The following is a 22,431-nucleotide window of genomic DNA, read 5'->3' on the forward strand; positions in this document are numbered from 1 at the left end:
CTATCAATATAATAAAATATTATATTATATCAAATAATAAGTCATGATCCATCCTGCATATAATTATAAGAAATAGAAAAGCATTGCATTAAAGAATTTTTAAATGCAATATAGTGGGATCATTTGTAGTTTTTTCTTTTACTTTTAGATAAGTTCATAATCAAAAAATATGTAATCAAAATTAATAAAATATTAGTATATTTTTTTTGATTCGTAGGGGATATGGGTAGGGTACATTATTAGTGAAAAATATTTTAATTAATATTAGCATATATTAAGTAAATTTGATTAGCAATATTATTAATTTTTATATCAGTTTAGTGATACTAATAGAAGTTTTTTATTGAATGTGGTTTAATAAGCCAATAAACTTCTTGTTAATCATATTATATCATTATGAACCGTATGAAATAAGATTCTTAATAGATCTATTAATAAAGTTATTAATATAGATGTCTATGCAGTAAATGGAGAGCTCAGCTCAAACAAAGCCTCCATTTATTATATATATACATAATAGATGCCGTAATCTAGCAATGCATACTCGTAGTGGCTCAAACAAGCAACAGAAACTCTAGTATTAATTAGTCACACATTTTTCACAAACAAAAAAGGTAGAGTCCTATGTCAAAGGTCATCCTTTTTCTTTTTCGCTCTTTCTTTTATGGTCAAATGGATAGATTAAACCACATAAGAATGAAAGCAACTAAATTTGTCTTGATACATTTAAACAACAGGAGAATGAAAGCATGTAAATTTACCCCTATACAATTTATCTGTGAGTTTGTGGGGCATTGGCGTGTCAGCATCCCAGAAAAATCCACGAACTTTTAGCAAAATGAGAAGCAACCCAATTTGCAATGTTGTTGGCCTCACGATAAATATATGTATATCGGAACTATCAAGTTGTGTGGACATTCTCTTTTTAATATTTTCTTCTAAAGCTTGTAGATCATATCTAACGACTTTGATGGAAGATCAAGTTGGAGATGCAATCGAGTCATTTTTAAGTTTTTTTTTTTGATGTGGAGATGGAGGAAGGGAAAAGCATCCCCCAGATTTATTGAAAGAGGAGGATTTATAAGGTTACACATAAGCAAATTACAATTAGTGGATAGTTTCAGATATTATGGGACTCAAAGAATCTGTTATAATTCTTGTTTTGGCACAAGAGAATGGAGGCATTGAGCAACATTCTTGATGGACTCCATTTAGTCTTTTCACTACAAATGACCTCTTATTGGTAAAAGGAATGAAGGGTTTTGTGTAAAGTTGAGTTAATGAAAGCTTTCTACTATAGAAAAATGCAAGAATGCACTCCAGCTATATGTACTAGAATATAGCCAGTACCAATTGATCCCATCCCTTCCTCCCATTTGATTTTTTCAATCTCCTTGCTGTCCACAGATTTTGATGTCTTTCGGCCAACCACTAATCTTAAGACATTTTTGTCATGCAAGGGCAAGAGTTTTGAGTGTTTTATTTTGGCACATTTTGGTAAAACAAGCTTGCAAAAAACCAAAACTGAGATGATCAACAAAGAAGGTAAACGGGGATGGCATATTGGTAAATAACAAGACAAAAAGTACAGGTAGTTTATATTTAAATTATTTCTGCATGAAGAGTCGCTATCACAACCTTTTCATAACTAAGTTTTAAGCGAACCGAGTTCTGTAATGTTTGCGAACTAGTTTTACATTAATTTAACTATTTTTATATTAATTACTCGGGCCAAGCATGTAATATTATTATTTTAAAACTTATAAACAAACCTCCTCACGGCAATGGCGGAGGGAAGAGCGATACGGTTGGAAACCGGTGAGTGCGTACGCTTCCCAGCTGGCTGGCGCTGCGAGTACGATCGGAAAATAAGGGGTGAAATTTAAACGGAATCGGCACGCCAATTTTAATAAACCCCACTGCCGGCCATAAGATTAATACTCCAAGATCCAACTCCGATTAGGTCTTGTTTTTTTGGCGAGTTCGAACGATCTCTCTCCCCGGTATCCTCTCCCTTTGTTTCCAGGGGGTTTGTTTTCTTACTTGCTCCGCAATATTTCTTGCATAGAAACCACTAAAACCCTCTCTCGCCCGGCCTCCCGATCCTGGACTCCGATGTCGGCGTTAATGGCGGAGGACACGAGGGGAGGAAGAACAAGAGGAGGAAGAGGATGGACGACCGAAGAAAAGCTTCTCACCGGCGAGAAGGTCGAGGTAGGCAGGCCCCTCCCCCATCGCAATGTGGCTCCGAGCACATGCTTCTTGAGTTCTGTTCTGCTTGTTTTGATGTTTGGATCAGTCCAAGAACGCAATATGATTCCAAGTTATTGGTTTTTTTCCCCCTTCTTTTTCATCGTGCTCATGTGTTTTCTTTGCCTGTGCGTTTTCTTTTTTGCCTTCGTGTCATAAAGATCTCAAACTACCATGGTGATCTTGGAGTTCTTGCGTTAAATTCATGCAGGGTTGTTTTGTTCTTAGTTATTAGTTTGTGGAATTGGGTTTGTGGGCTGCAATGTGGATACGTTATGCTGATTTTATAAGTTTTTGGTGCTTTGATGATGATGTGCATCGTTCTGTCTTTGATCTTTACTCATGTTCAGTTGTTTCCTTAGGTTTTGTATTTCGATGAAGGGCTTCTTGGTTCTTGGCATTTGGGTAAGGTCATTGGTTGTGGCGACTGCTCCCGTCTTATTGAATATACCAATCTCTTAAATGACGATCAGAGTTCGAAACTCGTGGAATCGGTTGCAGTATCAGCTGCTATAGAAGGTACATCAAGGACAGTCCCCAAGTATTACCCGTGGCCAGATAAGACCTTTGCCGCCTCAGTACAAGATGCGAGGATCTGATATCAGATATGGGCTGGTGTGTTGATGCCTTGGTGGATGATGCCTGGTGGGAAGGCGTAGTCTTTGATCATGAGGAGGGTTCTGAACAAAGGAGGGTTTTCTTTCCAGATCAAGGGGACCAACAGATTATCTCTGTTGACCGGCTGCGCATTACCCAGGAGTGGAATGAAGTTTTCGGGGACTGGAAGCCTCGTGGCAAATGGCTGTTGCTTCAGGTTCTTCGGACCTTTGAAGAGGAAGACGGACTTCCTGTTTCAATCAGGGAGATATGGTATGACTTGAGAGCTACACGTGGTTTCTTGGAGAAAATTAAGGGATGGACTTTTGAAACAGGAGATATCTGGCACAGCTTGGTGTCTGAGTTAATACAAGTACTGTGGTCTGTTGTCAGTGGAACAACTGTTTCTGAAATACTTCCTTCCAATCAGTTAATCAATCTTCCCATTACTTCTAACGATGTCCCAATGGATGATGTTCCTCGTCTTGAAGGTACCAATACCCAGATGGATGGCACAGGCATGAGTGGTTGCTTGGCTGGTATTGTAAATAGTATTTCCTCTCCAGAACCATGCATGTCTGATGATCTTTTTTGGCTTGGATATACTGAAAGCTTATCTCAGGGGAAGTATGATAATGGAAGTTGTTCTCAAGCATCCCAAAGAGAGGGGGTCATGGAAGCTTCGGGTGGAGTGGTTTCTGGAGGAAGCCCTTCTCGATTATGCGATCCAGATGAATGTAATGCAAAACCTGGAAGTGGCCCTAAAGCTATATCAGACTTCATCTCAGTATATCACACTAAACCTCTTCCTCCATATTTGAGAAAAAGAACTCATGTTACACGTCAGCTTGCAAAGGCTCATCTTCTGGCTGTAGGTTGGCAGTTCAGGGAAAGTTCTAATGGAAACAAGTACTATGTTTCACCTGATGGAACCCGTTATGCATCTTTTATTAGAGCATGTGAATCATGGAAAGCAGCAGAAGAAAATGCAGATACTCGGAAAGCCGTGATCTGCAGTGGTGCCACTGACATTCCAATATGTGATGGCCAAGGAAATTGTTCCAATTGGAACCTCACATGCAGGGACAATGAGGCTGTGAATAGATCACCCTCAAGAGCTGCTGGAACTTGGAAACCTGTGAAAATAGAGGCTGAATACTCTCCTGAGGCCATATCATTATATGCACCTGGATTAGAAAGTGGAATGCCTCAGCTAAGAAGATTAAGACCAACCAATCTTAATCATGACAATTTGAGGCTAAAAGTGAAGAAGCATCTTTTGGCTTTGGGTTGGAAGATTGAAATCAAAAGAGATGCAATTGTAAGGCTTCGGTTCTGTTCGCCTGAGGGGAAGACTTATTACTCCCTTTATCAGGTCTGTTGTGATTTGCTGAAGGGGCACCAGAAAGTGGGTCAGGGATGCAGAGCTGATGATGATCTGGAGGGAAACTGCTCGAGTCAAAAAGAAAATGCAAATAATCCTGCAAAGATTCATCCTGAACCAGTGTCTTTTGCTGGAGACACTCCAGTGCATTCTTGGTCAATCAAAAGGAAAAAGCATCAGGTTGAGCATTCTACCCATGCTATTGCACTATTTGCAGCCACTGAAGGTGTGAGAAAATGCAATGCACAAACAGAGAGATCTAACTTTTCCGAATTTGTAGACGCTGATGAGCTTCCAAATTCTTGCGCCATTGGGGTATTTTCTTCAGGAGATTATGAGAACCACTCAGAAGTTGATGTTAATTGTGCTTCTTCAGGGAAATTAAGGGAGGATAACATGACTGAGCATCTCAAACCGGAGTATTTACCAGAGGTGATAACAGAGTATGTCAACCACATGGATTCATTAAAGCAAAATGGCAAACATGATGCAGATGTTAAACAGTTGAGACTAAATGTTAAAAGACATCTATTATACATGGGATGGCGCTTTTGGCTTAAAACCAAAGGAACAAAGCAGGAATTATGTTATAACTCTCCGGATGCGAGATCCTATCATTCTCTTGCTACAGCCTGTAAAGCATATCTGGAATCCAAATGTCTTGAAAATATTAATGTGAAGTCTCTTGAATGCATGGCGAAGAGCAAAAAAATCAAGGGTGTTATGACTCATTCTGAATTTGAACATTCTGTCACGAAGAATGAGCAGTATAGATTCCTCAGTTCTTCTGCTGCAATGACAAGTAACAAGTCACAGGAAGCTGCCCAGATATTGCATGAGGAGGCTGAAAAAGATTCTGGAATTTCTTGTAATTCGTCAGAATTTGGAGAACTCGGATTTGGTAAATTGCAATTGAGAGGAGTTAGAAATTCAAAGAAGAGAAGAAGAAATTCTTCATTTTCTCTTGAAGCTTTACATAATAGACTGCTGACTTCTCCATCTTGCCACTCTTCTGATTGTCAACAGTCTAAAAAAAGAAAGGGATGCCAGGCTTCTGTTAGGCAAGGTCATAGATTAGACAGAAGTTTTTCACCGCGTGTGCTGCGGTCAAGCACAAGATCACAACAGGTGGTGGCATCGTCTCTCAGTCAGCAAACTGCTAAGACGGTTTTATCATGGCTGATTGACAATAATGTTGTCTTACCAAGGCAGAAAGTAAGTTATATGCATAAAAGAGATGGCCATGCTATGAAAGAAGGCCGGATAAATCGAGATGGGATAAAGTGCACGTGTTGTCATGAGGTGTTTAGTCTTTCTAAGTTTGAGGCTCATGCTGGCAGCAGCACCCCACGACCGTCTGCCAGTATATTTTTGCAAGATGGAAGGTCCTTGTTACAGTGTCAAATGCAGATGATGCATGCTGATAAGCCTCAAGATTTTCCACACGTAAGACTGAAGGGGGATTACTCTCACTATCAGAGTGACACAATATGCTCCATCTGTCAAGATGGGGGTATATTAATGCTATGCGACCACTGTCCATCATCATTTCATCTAAGCTGTGTTGGTTTAGAGGTAATTCAAGTGTTCAGCTTCTTGAGAGTAATAAGAGTGTCTGTCCGAACATCTATGTTGGCAATCTATTTACATAGCATAGTCTTTCAGTTTGCTTAATGTTTTCGTTTAAAGTTTTCATATAAGGTGTTCTTCTATTGGTAGCTTTGTTCATGCTGGGAACCACCTCTAGTGTTCCAGTTTTACTGAATGGGGGTGGTCACAACCTTTTTTTCTCTGTAATGCCTTTTCTGGTTATGCATCTCCCGTGCACTTTCTAATGTAGCAACACATTTGTAAGAATTTGATTTGCACTAACCTCTAGAAACTACTTATTCTTGAAATATAACTGGAAGAATCTTAAGCCATGCTCTTTTCACTGCTTTAAAAGATCAGATCAGGATCCAATAAACTTGTGTTAAATTAAAGACAGCAAGAAAGTGTAGGAGACGAAATGCAATTTAAGACATGTGATGATGGGTGATTTTTTAAAAATAGGTGGAGTAGGTGTAGTAATGCACATCTAGTGATACATTAAGTATGTTTTCTTGTGCACTTCCACTGATAAACAGCATACTTTTTGGATCAATCTTAGTAAAAATATAGATAAACATGGACCAAGTAAAAGTAACATGTGAGAGACCCCACAATGTGATCATTTTCAGAATCTTGGATCTATCATCATAAAATGGAGGAACAAATGAGGATGTATATATTATAAACATAATTGTGTCAATCAAGTGGAGAGGTGCTTCTGAAAAACTGTATGCTGTGCACATATTTAGATTGGAGGGGAAATTTATGAGACAGCAATTATATTGAAAATAATTTATGCTTCAAAATGTTGGGGCATAATGAAGATTACACAATATCTAAGTCTCATGAATATCCGGACGCTGTACTGGATGTGCGGCAAGTTTAGGTTGATAGGTTTTCGAACAAGTGCATTAAAAGAAATAAAAAGGTTGCAGTTGGTGAGGACAAAGTTGTGGAGACTAGAGCAGAGAATGATTCTGATGGTATGAACATGTGCAACAGAGATACATGGAGGCTTTCATAAGAAAAGGGCTTAGTTTTGTGTTGAAAGGTCAACTAGTAGTATGAAAAACACCTGAGAAAACATGGCTGGAAGTTGTACAAAGCATTTGGACAAGCTTGCACTGCCCATGGATATGGCCTGTAGCAAGAATGATTGGCAAAAGACCTGTACCTGATCCTGAATTGATGGTATAACTCTTTATGGTCACAGATACATATATGTTTTTTCTATAAGACTGGATAATGACCATAGATTGAAAACTAGAGATAGCTTATCGTTTGCTCTATTATTTCCTGCACTCAAAGAGCCTCAAGCATGTCATAAAATGTAAGCCCCCTCCCCCCACCATTTTATGGTTATTTAGAATCTTTTTTTTGTAGGAGGGAGTTCATTAACAAATCGTTCACTGATTTTCATGTTCAGTTAATTCAAGTATCAAAGCTAGTAGGCGTTGAACAATGCATAGACAATAAGTTGTTCAAACTTGAAGTTACTTCCAGACGCTGTATTCTTCATGGCTAACTTCTTTTATGTTACTTTTTTGTAATGCATCCCAAAGTTAATGATCCACAAACAATAGTGCAGATAGATATCATCGAAAGACCGATTAGTACTAGTGCGTACAAATTGCACCTTTCCATATTGGTATCGAACTAGTATGTTGTACGGGGGCTACCAAGTGTCAATACGCCGAACCGACCCCAAACCGAGCATACTGACATTGTTCCAGGATAGTATGGATATGGGATCCAGAATCAAGATGTTTGACCTTGGCGTAGATGATGACGATTTTTTTTCTCATGCCTGGCCCCTTAAGTATGTTTTCACTGAGTGAACAACGGTAAACCAATATGTAGATTTATGTTGCTAGAAAAGGTTTTTCTAACTAATAGACTTCGCGGGTTCAGAAGAACAAAATCTTCACTAGGGTGATTCATTTGATGGTGGGGGTACATAACTTGTACTTTGACTTTAGGGATCTTTGAGAAGAATGTGGGAAGTGGTATATTAATTTAAACCACCACTAAATTTAATCGTGAATTAGAACTTGCAAAATAACTCAGGAACTTGTTTTAGGTGCACTTTGGGGTACATTTCTCATTGCTTACATTAAATGTCTAATTGAGTGCAACATCAAGCTTCTCTCATACTATACAGGCAAATAGTATATGTTACAATGCTGTTACCAGCCTTAGAGGACAGATCCATATATTAGATGACCTGAATGGCAAGAATTGAAATCACAAGCTAAAAAAAGGAATGGCCTTACCTTTTGGATACCTTGCTTTCTCAATTATGGATAAGGGAATGAGGTCCGGGAGCCTTTTCGTTGACTATAATCAGGCACGTGATATGCACATGCCTAATATTGGATGAAGGAATACCTGATGGGTGGCTTTTATTTCATTGCAGGCTTAAGGAAAAAGGAATGATTGATAGATCTATGGAATCGCAATATAGGAGCATTGGGTATTTAAAATCTATGGGGATGGAGGCATGTGGAGCCTCTGCATGATATAGGAAGCTTTGAATCCTTCAAGTTGTGCTTTTGTAGGAAATGTAATAGGTGGCATTATGAGAGCTGCAGAGACAGACGGGAGGGACAATGAGACTCAAGAATTCTACTTATACCCTAAAATAGATGTCCAATGAAAATTTAATCAGATCAACATTTCTCTTTAAGGCAGTTATTCACAATTAAAGGATCTCATTCTATATCTATTTATGTAGATGTCTCACATTCAAATTGTTGGGATCTTATTTGGGTATGGAGATAAGTATCATGTCTCACATTTACCTAAGACTTTTGGATATGGAGATAGGTATCTTTCTGTTCCAAATAGATAGTTATGCTTCTACTTTAGGAAATTATTCTACAAAAATGAAAGAAGTAACATGCAGAACTCATATATGCTAGCATGTCCGGGCAGCTCAGACGCTTGATTACTTCAAGGGGGAGCAGATATGGGAGTGTGTAATGCATGTAGGGCATTTGTCAATAAAATTACAGTAAAGAAACACTTAGGAAGGGCATGCAGAGATGAATTTCTGGGGAGATTTGAAGTGGGTGCGGCATCCAAACAAGAAATTTCCATCAAAGTGTGGCATACCTTTCTGAGCTGAGCTGAGCTGAGCTGCATGGTATGTGCGTCACATTGCCCAGCTAGCTAGCTAAGCTTTGCATGTGCAGGGCTGTGGTTGTTTTGCCAGGAAGTCCACATTGTAGACACATGGCTTTTGCCACCCCATAGAGAGATCAAGATGTCCTTTATAACGATGCCTCAGGATTTTACACTTCAAAATTAGGGGCCTAGTCATGCTTATAACATATCATATGCATTACACACATTGATCTTACAGGAGAAACTGGTCTAGCTCACCTAGCTTTCTGATGGTAGCCTGGTAGCTGTTGGTATTACCAAAGGTGGACACTCTAACTGTTGGTAATGCACCAATGATGCATTCTTACTGTTAGATGCCTTGATGCCTCCAAAGCCAAAGTCTACTGATAGTATTAAAACTCTCTGGGGTAGGTATATTCTTGTCTTGAAGAGATTGAGCTCATGGCATGTCTTCTCCTATTTAGCAATCAGGTGGCTTGGCACCCAATACAGTTGTCAAGCGAGGATCACTAAAGTCCTCTCGTAGATATGGGCTCCTATGGGTGGACCAGATATCTTATTAAGCTGCAACAATTCATCAAGTAGCAAAGAGCGGTGTAATCGGGTCCTAGACACATTACAACTAGTGCGGGCAAAGAGTTGGATGTGGAAATGAAAAGTTTTTTCTCGTTCCATAGGTTACTCAAAGTGAACCACAAGTCCAAGCACAAGAGAGAAAATTGCTGATGTTACAAGATCCTAAAGCACTGGCCTTATTATATGCCTCAAAATATTCTAACCCTAAAACTCTAAACCAAGGTTTGCCGTCTCGGTACCGGACCCCGTACCGGTACCACACTAACACAGTATCGGTATGAGACTTTTTTAGGATAACGAGTGTCGGTATGCCACCTGTACCAAGTACTGGTACCGAACTGGTACGGTACGGTACGCAATGGGATGAAGTCTAAAGGAGAGAATGGAAGCTTGCTCAATTCTGCTTGTTTAATTGGTTGAGTGGACCTTTAATGATCTGATCTGGATGAAAAAGTCATACACTTTGAAGTTTCTAGATATTTGAATATCTGAAAGTACCTTAGCTATTTTCTTGGCTTAGCTCATGCAATGGTGCTGCATGTGCATGCGTATAAATTCTTTTGTCACAGACCATACTAACCTTCTTTGCTGGTCCTAGTTTCATGTTTGTGTTCTGCATCATGTCGAGATGCTCATGCACAAGATCTTAGACATGCAATCACATGCTGCTGGCTTGCTGACATTGTTCGTTACTTTCATTACCATGATTTGGCTATAAGCATCAGTATGCTTATCTTCATCTTAATGTTCTCAAAGTGAGGAGACAATTTTGCTCGTGTTGAAACACCATATCTGAACAATATTTCTGAATTATATTTTTAAAATCTACCCAAGGAAAAATCTCGTGGCAAAACTGAATTGTTGTTGGTGTTTATGTAGGATATCCCTGAAGGAAAATGGTTTTGTCCATCATGTAGATGTGGCATATGTGGCCTCAGTGAATACAATCGTGACACGGAGAAATTTACAGAAGAAACAATGTTGTACTGTGATGAGTGTGAGCGAGAATGTACGTATGAATTCATCAATTTACGTATCCAAATTATACATTTACATATGTGATATCTGGTTTCTCTTCTTTTTGCAGATCATGTGGGCTGCTTGCAAGAAAAACGATTGCAACGGCTAAGTCATTGTCCACCTGGGAATTGGTTTTGCAGCAAGAAATGCTCAAAGGTACATCCAGTCAGATTTTAACCGCGAAAAGATTAGATTTCTTGTCTTATTACAAGGACAGAAATTGGCATTTGATTTGATGTATTTGTTTACTTTTTGGTGGATAAGTGCTGAGTCTTGACTTGGACATGTTGTATGCCGTAGTTTATCTATCTAAATTTTGTTTTAAGTTGGTCTTGGTCATTTTCAACAGAAACACAGATATGACATGAGGGTACATGCATGCAAAAATAGTTGCTTTTGGTATTTGGTAATTTGATACAAGGAGTCTTTCTTAGCTTGACGTGCATTATTGCTAAGAGCTACAACCTTAAATTGCTAAAAATTGCCGAAATATTTACATCTAATGACACTGTATGGTTATAATAACAATCCTTTATTATAAACTTATGCTAGCTTTAATGTAATAGAAATGTTGGATTACATTCATTGTGTTTCCATATGTTTCAAGTATTGAGAAATGCTAAGTTTCTGAATGTTTTAGATGAAATTTTCTATTCCCGGACTTGGAGTAAGAAACCTTTGCACATAGTTTGTTTGTTTCTTCTGCTTACATTATATTTTTCTGAAGGTGAGGGGTATGTGCATGTGAATTATCAAAGAAGTGGGGTATATGCATGTGGGCATGCATGTCTATATGTACATGTGTAATTGGCATTTATAACTGACTTTATTAGGATTTAAAATTGTCTGTTTCTGTAGTTTAGCACAACAAGATAATGAATATCCATAATACAGATGGATAACTAAAGTCATTAACAAGCTAAGTCTCGGATTATCTTCGACTTAGATCCTTAAAAGTAGTCCTAATCTATGTATGGTAATGTTTCTATAATGGGAATCTGAAAAGTTGCATGACCGTTGGATCCTGGAGAGATTAAGGACTTGATGTAAATGGACCATATATTAGATTTAGATCTAGATTTAATTGTTTTTTATTTTGTTTTGTTTACAGTTAAATTCTCAGTCTATTGAGCCTTAAAGGTCTTTTTAGTTGTTTTTTTATTGTCTATTGCAGTTTTTGAACTAATTTTAGGGTATTTTCTAATAGGTTACGGGTCCTACTATTAGAATTTTTTTCTATAGGTCCTTCTATAGGTCTATGGTGGCTCAACTAAGGTTTATGGTCTTGCAATTGGATACTTAAGGGATTTTAGCAACTTTCTATCAATGATTCAGGTCCTAGTGGGATGTCCTGCTGGATGTCGCACCATCACAAGGGTTTGGATGGAATTGCCCTACTGTTGTCCCAGCATGCCGTTCGATGCATCTTGGGATATCCCTTGTCCCAAGTGTCAAGACAGGGCAGGATGGCGGTGCATCCTATGCAATGAAAAAATTAGGCCAATCCTGTATCAGTGAATTTAAATCATTGCTTTTCATATAGTATACCATGGAAGTGCAAGATTTACTGTTTTTGAAAGATTTAGGTTATTTTTTGTTTGACTGTTTTTGAAATATTTAGGTTATTTTTTGTTAGAAAATTAAGTAGTCTGGAAGTAGTGAAATTTTAAACTGATTAGAACTCCTATTCACAATATGCAAGTTAATGTTCTAAATAATTACACATAAGTTGAGTCCTTATATAACTAGGAATTGATGCATTTGGGTTGTTTGGATGTTGTCACACATTTTTCCATGAGGAATGACTAATTATGCATCTTTTTTTAGCTTTTTATTGAATCACTTAACTCCATTGAGGAGCTTTTCCCTTATTCTTGTTGCCTCCCACTTTTTGTTGTTTCTCTGTTTCTCCTCTTCCTCCTATTCTAATAGTTTGTTTCTCAAATTAATCCCTCCAGCAGTTGTTTTCTGCTAGTCACAGCAGAGAAAAAACTACCTTCTTTTTTACCCCTCTTTTAGCAAAGGTTTTTCCCATTATGTATTAATATCAGACAAGTAATGTTTACCTATATAAGCTATTTGCACAAATACATCCCTATCTGCCACTACTCTGTCTCCTATCTTTGTTGCACGTCTTGGCGATGGTCAGTTGCTCCATGGTGACATGGGTGTCACTGATTCAAGACATGAAAACAGTCTCTTTGCATGTGGGGTTTTTCCCATTATGTATGATATATCAGACAAGTAATGTTTACCTAATATAAGCTATATGCACAAATACATCCCTATCTGCCACTACTCTGTCTCCTATCTTCGTTGCACGTCCTGGCGATGGTCAGTTGCTCCATTGTGACATGAGTGTCACTGATTCAAAACATGAAAACAGTCTTTTTGCACATGGGGTTAAGGTTGCATACATTTTCCCTCCCCAAATCCTGAGCATCGGGGCACCTCTTTTCTTATTGAAGTATATTGCCTAGGTTCAACACTTTCAGAATATCCATATTGTCACTCTATCCAATAATTGTACATAATAAGCAGATCCATGTATCTAAAGCTACAACATTATAAGAAATAGGATACTTATTGAATTGGAAAATAAACTTTGAAGATTAAATGTAATTAGAATACTAATAGAACTAATTTAAGCAAATGAAATGGAACATCTAACATGACTTTCCACCTGGAAAAAGTTTTAAGTGTCTGTGGCCTGTTTAGCCAGACTGAGGATTGAATCATGCCTGAATTCTAGCTGGCAAAACTGCAATATCCTTGATGATTGGACCATTAAGGATTAAAAGAATATTCTATATGCATTATTTTCTTCCCTGTTCAGTATATCACATAAATGATTTATGGTGCCTTTTCTGATTAAACAAGTTGTATTATATGTACATAACTTCTTTGATGTAGAGTTATATGTGTAGTGTGTACATAATTAAATGGATGCTGACAGAAATATTGGAACGTAATGATGCATTATATGATTGTGGACTACAAATTGTATGCACATTATTGAATATGTTATTGTACTAGGGCAGCAATGATGGTTGAAAATTATGTAGTTTATCCTTTTGCATGGTGATGTACAATCACGTCTAAGTACATTTTGGCTACCACCCAGTCTGTATGAAACAAGATATTACCATTTGTTGGTTTCAATGCTGACTTGTGATAGGAAAAAATTTGACTACCATTATATTTCTATCTAAAGATCAATAGATGTTTACATATTTCAGGTAACTTAGTTATCTTTGTTAGCTCATCTTGTGCATTTCCATGAACTGCCACAAGTTTTAAGTAGTATTTTTTTCCTTAGAAAGATCCTCTTTCTCCTTTATGTCTGCCATAGGATACCTGTTCATAATGTTGCTTACAATTGTGCAGATTTTTTATCGTCTTCGCAAACTTCTTGGGAAATCTCACCCAACATCTGTTGAAGGTTTATCATGGACTCTTCTGAGATGTTGTAGAGAAAATGGTGTAGACCTTGATAAATTTGATCTTGAGACAATGGCTGAGCATCATAGCAAATTGTGTATTGCGCTTGATGTTCTGCATGAATGTTTTGTCGCTATGATTGAACCTCGCACCAATAGTGATGTTGTTGCTGATCTTCTTTTCAATAAAGAGTAAGATCTCTCCCCTAAATTTTTGTTGTTGTTGTTTTAATATTCTCTGATCTCAACACCCCCTTCAAAAAAAAAAGCAAACAAGAGTTTAGGCAACAACAAACTCTCTATAGTTTAGTATTGAAAGGAGTAACATGACAGAGCTGTTCATGTGAAGACCAGCATTAGATGCTATAATTAATCTACAGAACATAATTTGCAAACTAGGCCTGTTGCAGGAAATGCAGCGGGGTGTATATTATTCTTTTTTTATTATTTAAATTTACAGTTGACCTGCATTTTTATTTCGTTACATGATGTCAATAATCATTGTTTTTGAATCTAGAGTAGTCATTAAAAACTCGGTAACTTATGTTGTTTCTTTTTCCCTCTTATATTGTTTTTTTTCCTATACTCCAATGTCACCAATGATTACTGTTTTTGTAGCTCGGATCATGGGTGTATTGATAAATATAAACTGAATGATTCGTTAATGAGGAGGTATCCCTAGAACCTAATTCTTGATTAGGACCCTCCCCGAGTCCCTATACACTCTCATTATATCAAGAGCTTCATCGCATATGCATATATGCTGCTGAGGTCCCTTTGACTTAAGGAATTTCTTCTTGTTGAATGAACCATAACATTTGTGACAGGATCTTTGTATATTGAAGGTAGCAGTAGGGTCGCAAAGAATGCCGAGGCATAGTGCATGCCTAAGATAAAATCCCCCCCCCCCCCAAAAAAAAAATAGTGCTAATGATAGACTAAAGTCTTTATAGGCTGTTTTCTTTGTCAAATAAGAAGGTTGCATCCTCACCATTATAATATTATATTCACATTGCTACTAGCATGTCTTGATAGAGTTAATGTGAGCACTGCTGGCTACCAGAAAGTTTGTAGACTTAACAAAACATATGAGCTTCCAATTTTCACCATGAGCCAGGCTGTCTGGTAGTTTTAATGCTTCCAACAAGTCCAAATTATTTATTTCATCTATATTGCCAACATGTGACTAGAATTATGTTTTCCACTTGTAGTGGGCTACAAGGCTGACTTAATCCTTAAATACCACTGTCACTTGCTCTATATTTAACGAGTTCTTTCACCTACGGTGTCTGGTCAGATCAACCACTGTTGTGTGTCTTCTGGTTAAATTCGACCAGACATTGATTGCTTTTTCTTCATTATTGAATTCTTCGCATTGGATAAATAATCTATTGAATATCTGTTTCAGCATGTTTGATTGAATTTTGCTAAAAAGCAGGATTTGCTAAATTATGGTGTCAAACCATTTCTCAACATTTCTTAAGGTCTACCGAAATGGTACTAGGTGCCGTGACTTTCAATGACCAGTATAGTACCGGTGCAATAGCACGCCCGGCACTCAGTACGTTATAGCTTACCAATTCCATACTAGTACACCATCTTTTTTCTTTTATTTTTTATTTTATTTTATTTTATTTTAGTTTTGAGAGATTATTTTAATGATTATGGTTGTATGAATTACGATTATGATGCTACTTTGATGTTTTTTACAAAGGGGAGGGAGGAGATGGAGGAACAGGGGATGAGTCGAGGAAGTTGAAGGTCCTAGTCTTATGAGATACAAAGAAAGGAGACTTTGGTACAGATGGTATATTTTGGAAAATGAATTTAAGCAGTAGGGCAGCTGGAAGAAGCCAGCTATATAAGATCACTGGAGGTTGCACAGTCTCGTCAGTCAAAAAGTAGTTTTACACCAATTTTACATGAATGTCCTAAATGCGTTACCGTTCCTTTTCTTCAGGTTTCATAGAGAATAGTTTCATTGAGGGTAGAAACAGTTTCTCAACCGAATTATCACGAATGTGTTATCACAGGATCACTTAATTTACAACATGATTGCTTGTCCCTTTGCACCGCAGTACAGCTCTGGCTAAGTGATGGTGGGCCTCTTCAAAACTTATTCTTACCTCTCCTTAAGCTGAGCTTATAACTTATTATTTGAATGCTTCTTGCTCTTTCTTGCTATGTTATGGCACAATCATCTCATGTTCATGCTAACTTTGAGGGCTAGCTTAGTCCTTATTGGGGACTATAAACTTCCATTGTAATGAATCCTATATCTTCTGGAAAGACAGAAAAAGAAAATGTTATCTCCCACTAGCTGCTGGTATATTTGATCATGTTGGCAATAAGAACGAAAATGTCACACTCATTGCTGACTTTCTAGTAGTCTAGTGTTCCATGAGCATTCACGTCATCTGGAGGTTGATCGAATTTCAGTATCTTGGTCAACCTGCTTTTCTTATCTGTTGTTCAGCCAGCCAGTGTCATCTCCTTCCTCCAAAATGCTCTTCATATGATGTATCACATATCAGTAGGGGGTCATTTGTGCTGTTACTCAACGTCAACTGTGTTGCCGGCAAGCATTACTAAACATGCGGTCATTGCACAAAGACTCCCCCAAGAAGAAGCAAGACTGGAATAGATTAGATAAATCACAAATTGGTTATAAATAAGTTCTAAGGAAATGTTTGGACTTGGAGAGCTGCGTCCTTTATTACGTATGTAGCTTTGTAATGATCTCTTTCTTAGATGGCTACTATGGCATCCAGGAGCAATGACTACCAGGCTGGAAACATAATGCCTTCCTTAAAGACTTTGTTAATCATATACCATACTGTACTGAACCAGTAATTACTAGTATGGTTCTCGGTCCCGGTTTTGCGGACCTGGCTCTAAAGTTTTTGTTTTCATGTGATATTCATTTGTTCATCATGTTTATCATATTTTCCTTATAAATTTCTTAATTCTTTGATCTTCCAAGATGAAATGAATACTGCCTTCTGGATTTCTTTGTTATTATTATTGTTATTATTATTTTTTGTCTTGCACAGGTCAGAACTTAACCGACTGAACTTTTGGGGATTTTATACTATGCTTCTGGAGAGGGGAGATGAGCTGATATCTGTGGCTACATTCAGGTATTTTTGTTAAATCTAGTTTTGGATACCGTGCGGTTATCAGCTGCCATTTACCATTTTTACCACCTTATGTTTATCTTTTCAGGATTTTGTTCTCTGAAGCATGAATTTATCCTCATCTTGCATCTTCCTTTTAGGGTCTATGGCGAAAAGGTTGCAGAAATGCCTTTAGTTGGTACTCGAATTCAATATCGACGGCAGGGAATGTGCCGCCTTCTAATGAATGAACTAGAGAAGGTAACACTATCAAAATCTTTTGCTAGTAGAAAACTAGAGAAACAAAACTATTCGCATGCAGAGGCTTTGACCATAATTTTATATTGAAAAGAACAGAATTCTCTGACCATAATTACCATTGACCTATTGTTAGTCCCATCAGTCTGAGGTGGATTTCAATAATCTTTCTCACTATTTATTTGTATTCAATGCCATAGTCACCATCATGGAAAGGTTCATATCTTCAATTTTTTAAGTACCTAGTCCCCATACACACTGCATGATTAGGTCAATCTAGCTCTGATTGCTGACCGCATACTATCTTAATCTATCACACACTGTGAAAGTATTACATGCTAAGCTTGCCTTGTTTATTAGCCTTGAAAACTTGATTTCATTTTTTTTAAGCACAATTAAGTTTTGATTTCTGGAGTATTGGCAGTTTTAGCTCTAATTCTAGTCAAAAAATGGAAAAAATGTCAATTAAAACTAGGAAAATAAAAATAAAAAATAAAGTAGAAATCATTTTAAAGTTATATTGTAAAAAAACCTTCGTGTCAGTCCATTTCAGTGGTTTTGCATGGGACCATGAGAACTTTTTTTGTGTGTGTGTGTTGGGGGGGGAATATCATGATCAGAAATCACATTTTGAGTGCACTACATTAATCCACCGTTAGGTTTAACTTTTAGGATCATGGTTCGCCGTATTAGGCGGTACGAAGCATACCGTACCATACCGGTTTGGTATCGGTACGGATAGTATACCAACACTCGGTACACTGAAAAGGCCCTATACTGTATCTTACCGACACAGTACCAGTATGGCACCGATATGGGGTCCGGTACCGAGACAACGAACTTTGTTTAGGATAGTCAAATATATGTCAAAGCAATACCTCAATTTATTTGGAATATGGCATTGCAAATGTTCTAGATCTTCCTAATACCTGCGAAATCTAAGTTTAATTTAAAGAAAATGCTTCAGACATTGAAAGAGTTGAAGAAATTACAAATATGTGGTAGCTGTATACACAGGGAATCTGGCTGCATGAGTTAGTCTTGACCGAAACTTTAGAGATTTTGGATCAAATTCTCGTTGAAAGTAAAATGTTTTGGTTTTGGTTTTAAAGTATCAGTTGAAACTTCAAACGTCAAAATACGCTCACACCTCAGAATTTCCACATTCACCTGATGCAAGTTGTTTGTTTAGTATCTTTAAAGAGAGTTAATAAGTTGTAATCCCCCTAAACGTGGCGATGAATTAGACAGGTTGCATCTTATGCTCATAAGTTTATCATGCTCATAGATTTACTTATGTGGCCATGTTGGAATGTGCGTGCTTGTATGGGGGTTATATCATTTTTGCTGGATAAATGCAAATTTGGCCTCAGCGACTATGATGCTTGCTCACCAGCTTGCTTTTCTCACTTATTTTCCAGTTGCTTTCTTCATTAGGAGTACAAAAGCTACTGTTACCAGCAGTTCCTCAGCTTTTTGAAACATGGACAACTTCCTTTGGGTTTACTAAGATGACCAGTTCTGACAGGTCAGACTTATCAGAGTACACCCTTCTCAGTTTTCAAGATACTACAATGTGCCAAAAACTCTTAAGGAGAACTACTGCAGATTTGAAAGAGCCAAGAGGTATGTACCCCTCTCTCCCTCTCTCTGTGTGTGGGCATGCGCACGCGTGTGCGCACCCATGCAACTTGCATGTGCATCTTTGTCTTACATGTTCACCTCTCCCTTATTTTATTTATTTTGTCTGGTTGCTGTGTACTTTGGCAGGAAATAATAATCAATTGGCAGATATATCCTGTAGAAGTGATGTGCAAGTAGATTGCGACAATTACAGCATTACTTCCGAGGCTGTGGAGATACTGGAGCCAATCAGTAAATCACCACCACTTGATGCTGGTCTATGTGGTTTGCCAACTGGAGATACTGGGGAGTTCACTTATCAAATGGATGCTGCACATTCTCTTCCAATCAGTAGCTGTAAAGATACATTAGTTGAGACATTCCGAGATAAAACAAACGAGCAGACGACAGTAAGGTGTGTTTGATTTTGATTGTTTATTATTTTGATTTAGTATTTTCTAGGCTCACACAAATTTCTTGTACTGATCATTGTGGGATTCCCAGTGTTGTTGCAGGCAAGTGCGAAGACAACTGTGTTTTAGTCAGAACGTCTCCGTCAACTATATTGGTGTGTTCCTTGTTTTGTAATCTCTTGCAATTGTAATGACGGCTCTTTGCTTGTCAATATCAAGACTTTTTATGTCTTCATATTTTGCAGGAGAAAGCAGTAACTGACCTCAAATACAAGTTCTCAGGGAAATGCTATGAGCGCAATGGGAAGACTGGTGCCAGCAGAGTGCACTTGGTTAGCAGTGTTGATGTCAGAAACACATGCAACTTCAAGTATATCTACCAGCGGAGGACACTGACGACATAGTAAACTATTTTCAATCCTCTTTTGTCATGCTCTTCTAGTGGAGTCCCCTCCATTTTACATGACAGCTTGTATGGCTCTCTCCTAGTTTTTTTTTATAAACTTAAGTGGGTTGCTGATGAAGCTTTGTGGGAGAGCAGAGGTTTTTGTACAATATTAGGGGGTTCCACTAGAATTTTGATGGGCTACTATGATATTTACATTAATGTATCACATATGCTCTGTTCGTTGCATCTTGTTCCCGACAGTTGTGTAGCTAGAAAAGTGTGTGGGTGGGGCAGGGCGGGGTTCTTTTTTTTTTTTTTCCTTTTTTCCTGAAAACCATAATAGTTTCTGATGAAGATTAGTTGGAATGGAGGTTTTCATAGCATGAAAGGGGGTTCCCCTTAGGATGTTGCTTGTCTGCTAGAAAATCTATGTATCATGTATGATGCCTCCGTTGCATCTCTTTCAAGTGACCGGGGAAAATTACAAGGATTCAGAATTCCATTTTCTCTGTTTAAGTTATTTCTTCCTCTGATAATATACTGATTAAATAATAGTACTGCATGTTCCTGAAATACTTTTCTTGATGTTCAGGAGCTAGCGGTTATAGAGTCGTCTACATCAGAAAGAGTTTTCCCTTGCTTATATATTCGTAAACTTAAATCCCGATGAAGAATCTATTTTTCAGCACTTACATATCTGGTCGCCGGCTGTTTTGCCCATCTTCTACTAGTGCACTGTACCTTTATCCAGACTTGGACGCGTCTAAGTTGCTTCTGGTGCTTTTTTCCCTTTTTTCGTTTTGCTTTAATGTTCTCCTATTGGAGTTACGTGCAGCTGTTTATAATTCTCTGCTATTGTCCTGTTTCCTTCAGATACATCAAAGGTCTGTCGATGGGTTTCTCCATAGTGGTCTGCTGAAAATTTTAGGCATTATTATTTGTGGGCAAATGGTTTGCATTTCTTCACTCCTTTTTTTTCCTTCTAGTAATTGAATTCTGAATTTATGTTAAAATGTGTGGACGCATGATCAATTAACATGCGAGTGGGCTTTCATGTGCCCCCCTTTGAATGGTCATGGAAGATGATGGCTGAAGGCATTTTGACTGCTGCTGTACCTCGGCCGGCACTTTCCTTTGGTTGGGCTACACTAAAGCGCACCAATGAACGGCAGTTTGGGTGCGGGCCAGAGCACTATTTTTGAATAATAATCACTTGAAAAATAATCTCCTTGAGCAATCACCTCATACGAGCTTCTTTTCTAGGTCACGAAACACGACGAGACAAGGGCGGCATGGTGCCAAATTGCCGCCACCTTTTCGTGAGGTAACAGAGCACCTGGAACTCTCCTGCAACCGGAGTCTTCCTTTTATACCTCATTGCTAAAAGTAAGATCAGGGTTGTGCGCTGAGTCTCTTTATTTCTTAACTCCTATTTTGTGGACCTCCCAAAAGATGCCGCCATCGTTGGCATCAAAATTTTATGAATTTTATTGGTGATCCTCTTCATTATGCCCACTAATTTGTTCGGGAGTGCTTGATGGATGTTTCTCTGTCGTCATAGAACTTGCAATTATATGACTTAAATTATTTTGATGGCACTACGCTCTCGTGCTTCTCCATTTCCACTGCATATCTTTTCTCATTTTTTATTCATTATTCTATGTGGTACCTGTCTTGGTCTCTTTTGGCGCCTGAGACTATTTTAAATCTTTTAGTTTTTTTCTTCGTTGTACAAGTATCACAAGAGATTTCCTTTCTTCATGACTGTTTTGATGAAATTAATATTCCTTCTCCCTTGACATTTTCTTCTTCCAAGTTAAAACTCAACATCTTTCATGTGACATCCGTTTCTATTTTAAACCATATCACTTACATATATTAACTATACTGTTTAATGACCTGAATTATTTCGTCAATGGGGTTTCATTTCCTCATAATCTTATATAGGCTTATAATTGGAGTAGGAATCTTCTACGATCTTAGCTGTTATCGGTATTTAAATCATTTTTTTTTATTATTATTGTCTTTTAACATTCATTACTGTGCATCACCCATAGATTCATTCTTAGTCAGAATTTCAGCAAGCCGTTCAAGATCCAGAGTTTGCGACGGCAAGGAAACCAAGGGATGAGATAGCAACGTAACAGTTTTTATAAAGAGGAACGTAGGAGAGTCCTATGTGACGAGTTCACCGCAGCGAACCCAGAGAAAACACCAGCACCTGATTTACGTAAGCGCCTACGTCGCCGGAACCATTACGTGTCGTCTTGCAGCCATCATGACCTTCCATTTCCTTGATCGCTTCCTCATGATGACGCCCATCACGTGCGCCCCATCCCCCCTCGCGGCCCCGGCCCCGGCCCCTTCCCGCTTTTCGATCCAAAGTGGGAGCCATGTAAACCCACCGTACGGTCCACCAATCAAGAATTTTTTTTATTTTTTTTTGGTGCAAACAAATCATGAATTATTGAACTCTTTCCCCGTTAGATATCCTGCGGCACCAGCCGCCGGTGTGTCCAAATTTGTTTCATCTCAAGTGGGTCCCACGCCTTATGAGCCCCACGTGTCCTCTGTTGGAGCCCATCGCGCGGATGATTTTGTTCTGCCCTGGGGGCGAATCGTAGCGAGGGTACCGCAAAATGAGCATGCT

At 38.2% G+C, this 22,431-nt stretch overlaps 1 protein-coding gene across 7 annotated transcripts; it reads left to right on the forward strand.

The window, feature by feature from the left end:
• Window positions 1-1,785: 1,785 nt before the first annotated feature.
• LOC103711112 lies at window positions 1,786-22,421 on the forward strand. Of its 7 annotated transcripts, XR_005510924.1 has the most exons (14): window positions 1,786-2,214; window positions 2,613-5,806; window positions 10,403-10,532; window positions 10,611-10,699; window positions 13,931-14,175; window positions 17,037-17,123; window positions 17,261-17,360; window positions 18,779-18,983; window positions 19,128-19,395; window positions 19,485-19,548; window positions 19,639-19,796; window positions 20,374-20,558; window positions 20,655-20,958; window positions 21,045-22,421. XR_005510924.1 is itself a non-coding variant. In XM_039124299.1 (11 exons), exons 2-11 carry the CDS (start codon window positions 2,858-2,860, stop codon window positions 19,795-19,797), a joined length of 4,296 nt encoding a protein of 1,431 aa, XP_038980227.1. In that variant the 5' UTR covers window positions 1,786-2,214; window positions 2,613-2,857; the 3' UTR covers window positions 19,798-20,027. The 7 variants fall into 7 exon arrangements, 6 of the variants coding, with proteins under 6 accessions (XP_038980227.1, XP_038980228.1, XP_038980229.1 ...); XM_039124299.1 differs by lacking the exons at window positions 20,374-20,558; window positions 20,655-20,958; window positions 21,045-22,421 and having other exon boundaries at window positions 19,639-20,027; XM_039124300.1 differs by lacking the exons at window positions 20,374-20,558; window positions 20,655-20,958; window positions 21,045-22,421 and having other exon boundaries at window positions 19,496-19,548; window positions 19,639-20,027.
• Window positions 22,422-22,431: the final 10 nt, after the last annotated feature.

Source organism: Phoenix dactylifera, chromosome 3, assembly GCF_009389715.1.
Source record: "Phoenix dactylifera cultivar Barhee BC4 chromosome 3, palm_55x_up_171113_PBpolish2nd_filt_p, whole genome shotgun sequence".
Taxonomy (NCBI): domain Eukaryota; kingdom Viridiplantae; phylum Streptophyta; class Magnoliopsida; order Arecales; family Arecaceae; genus Phoenix; species Phoenix dactylifera.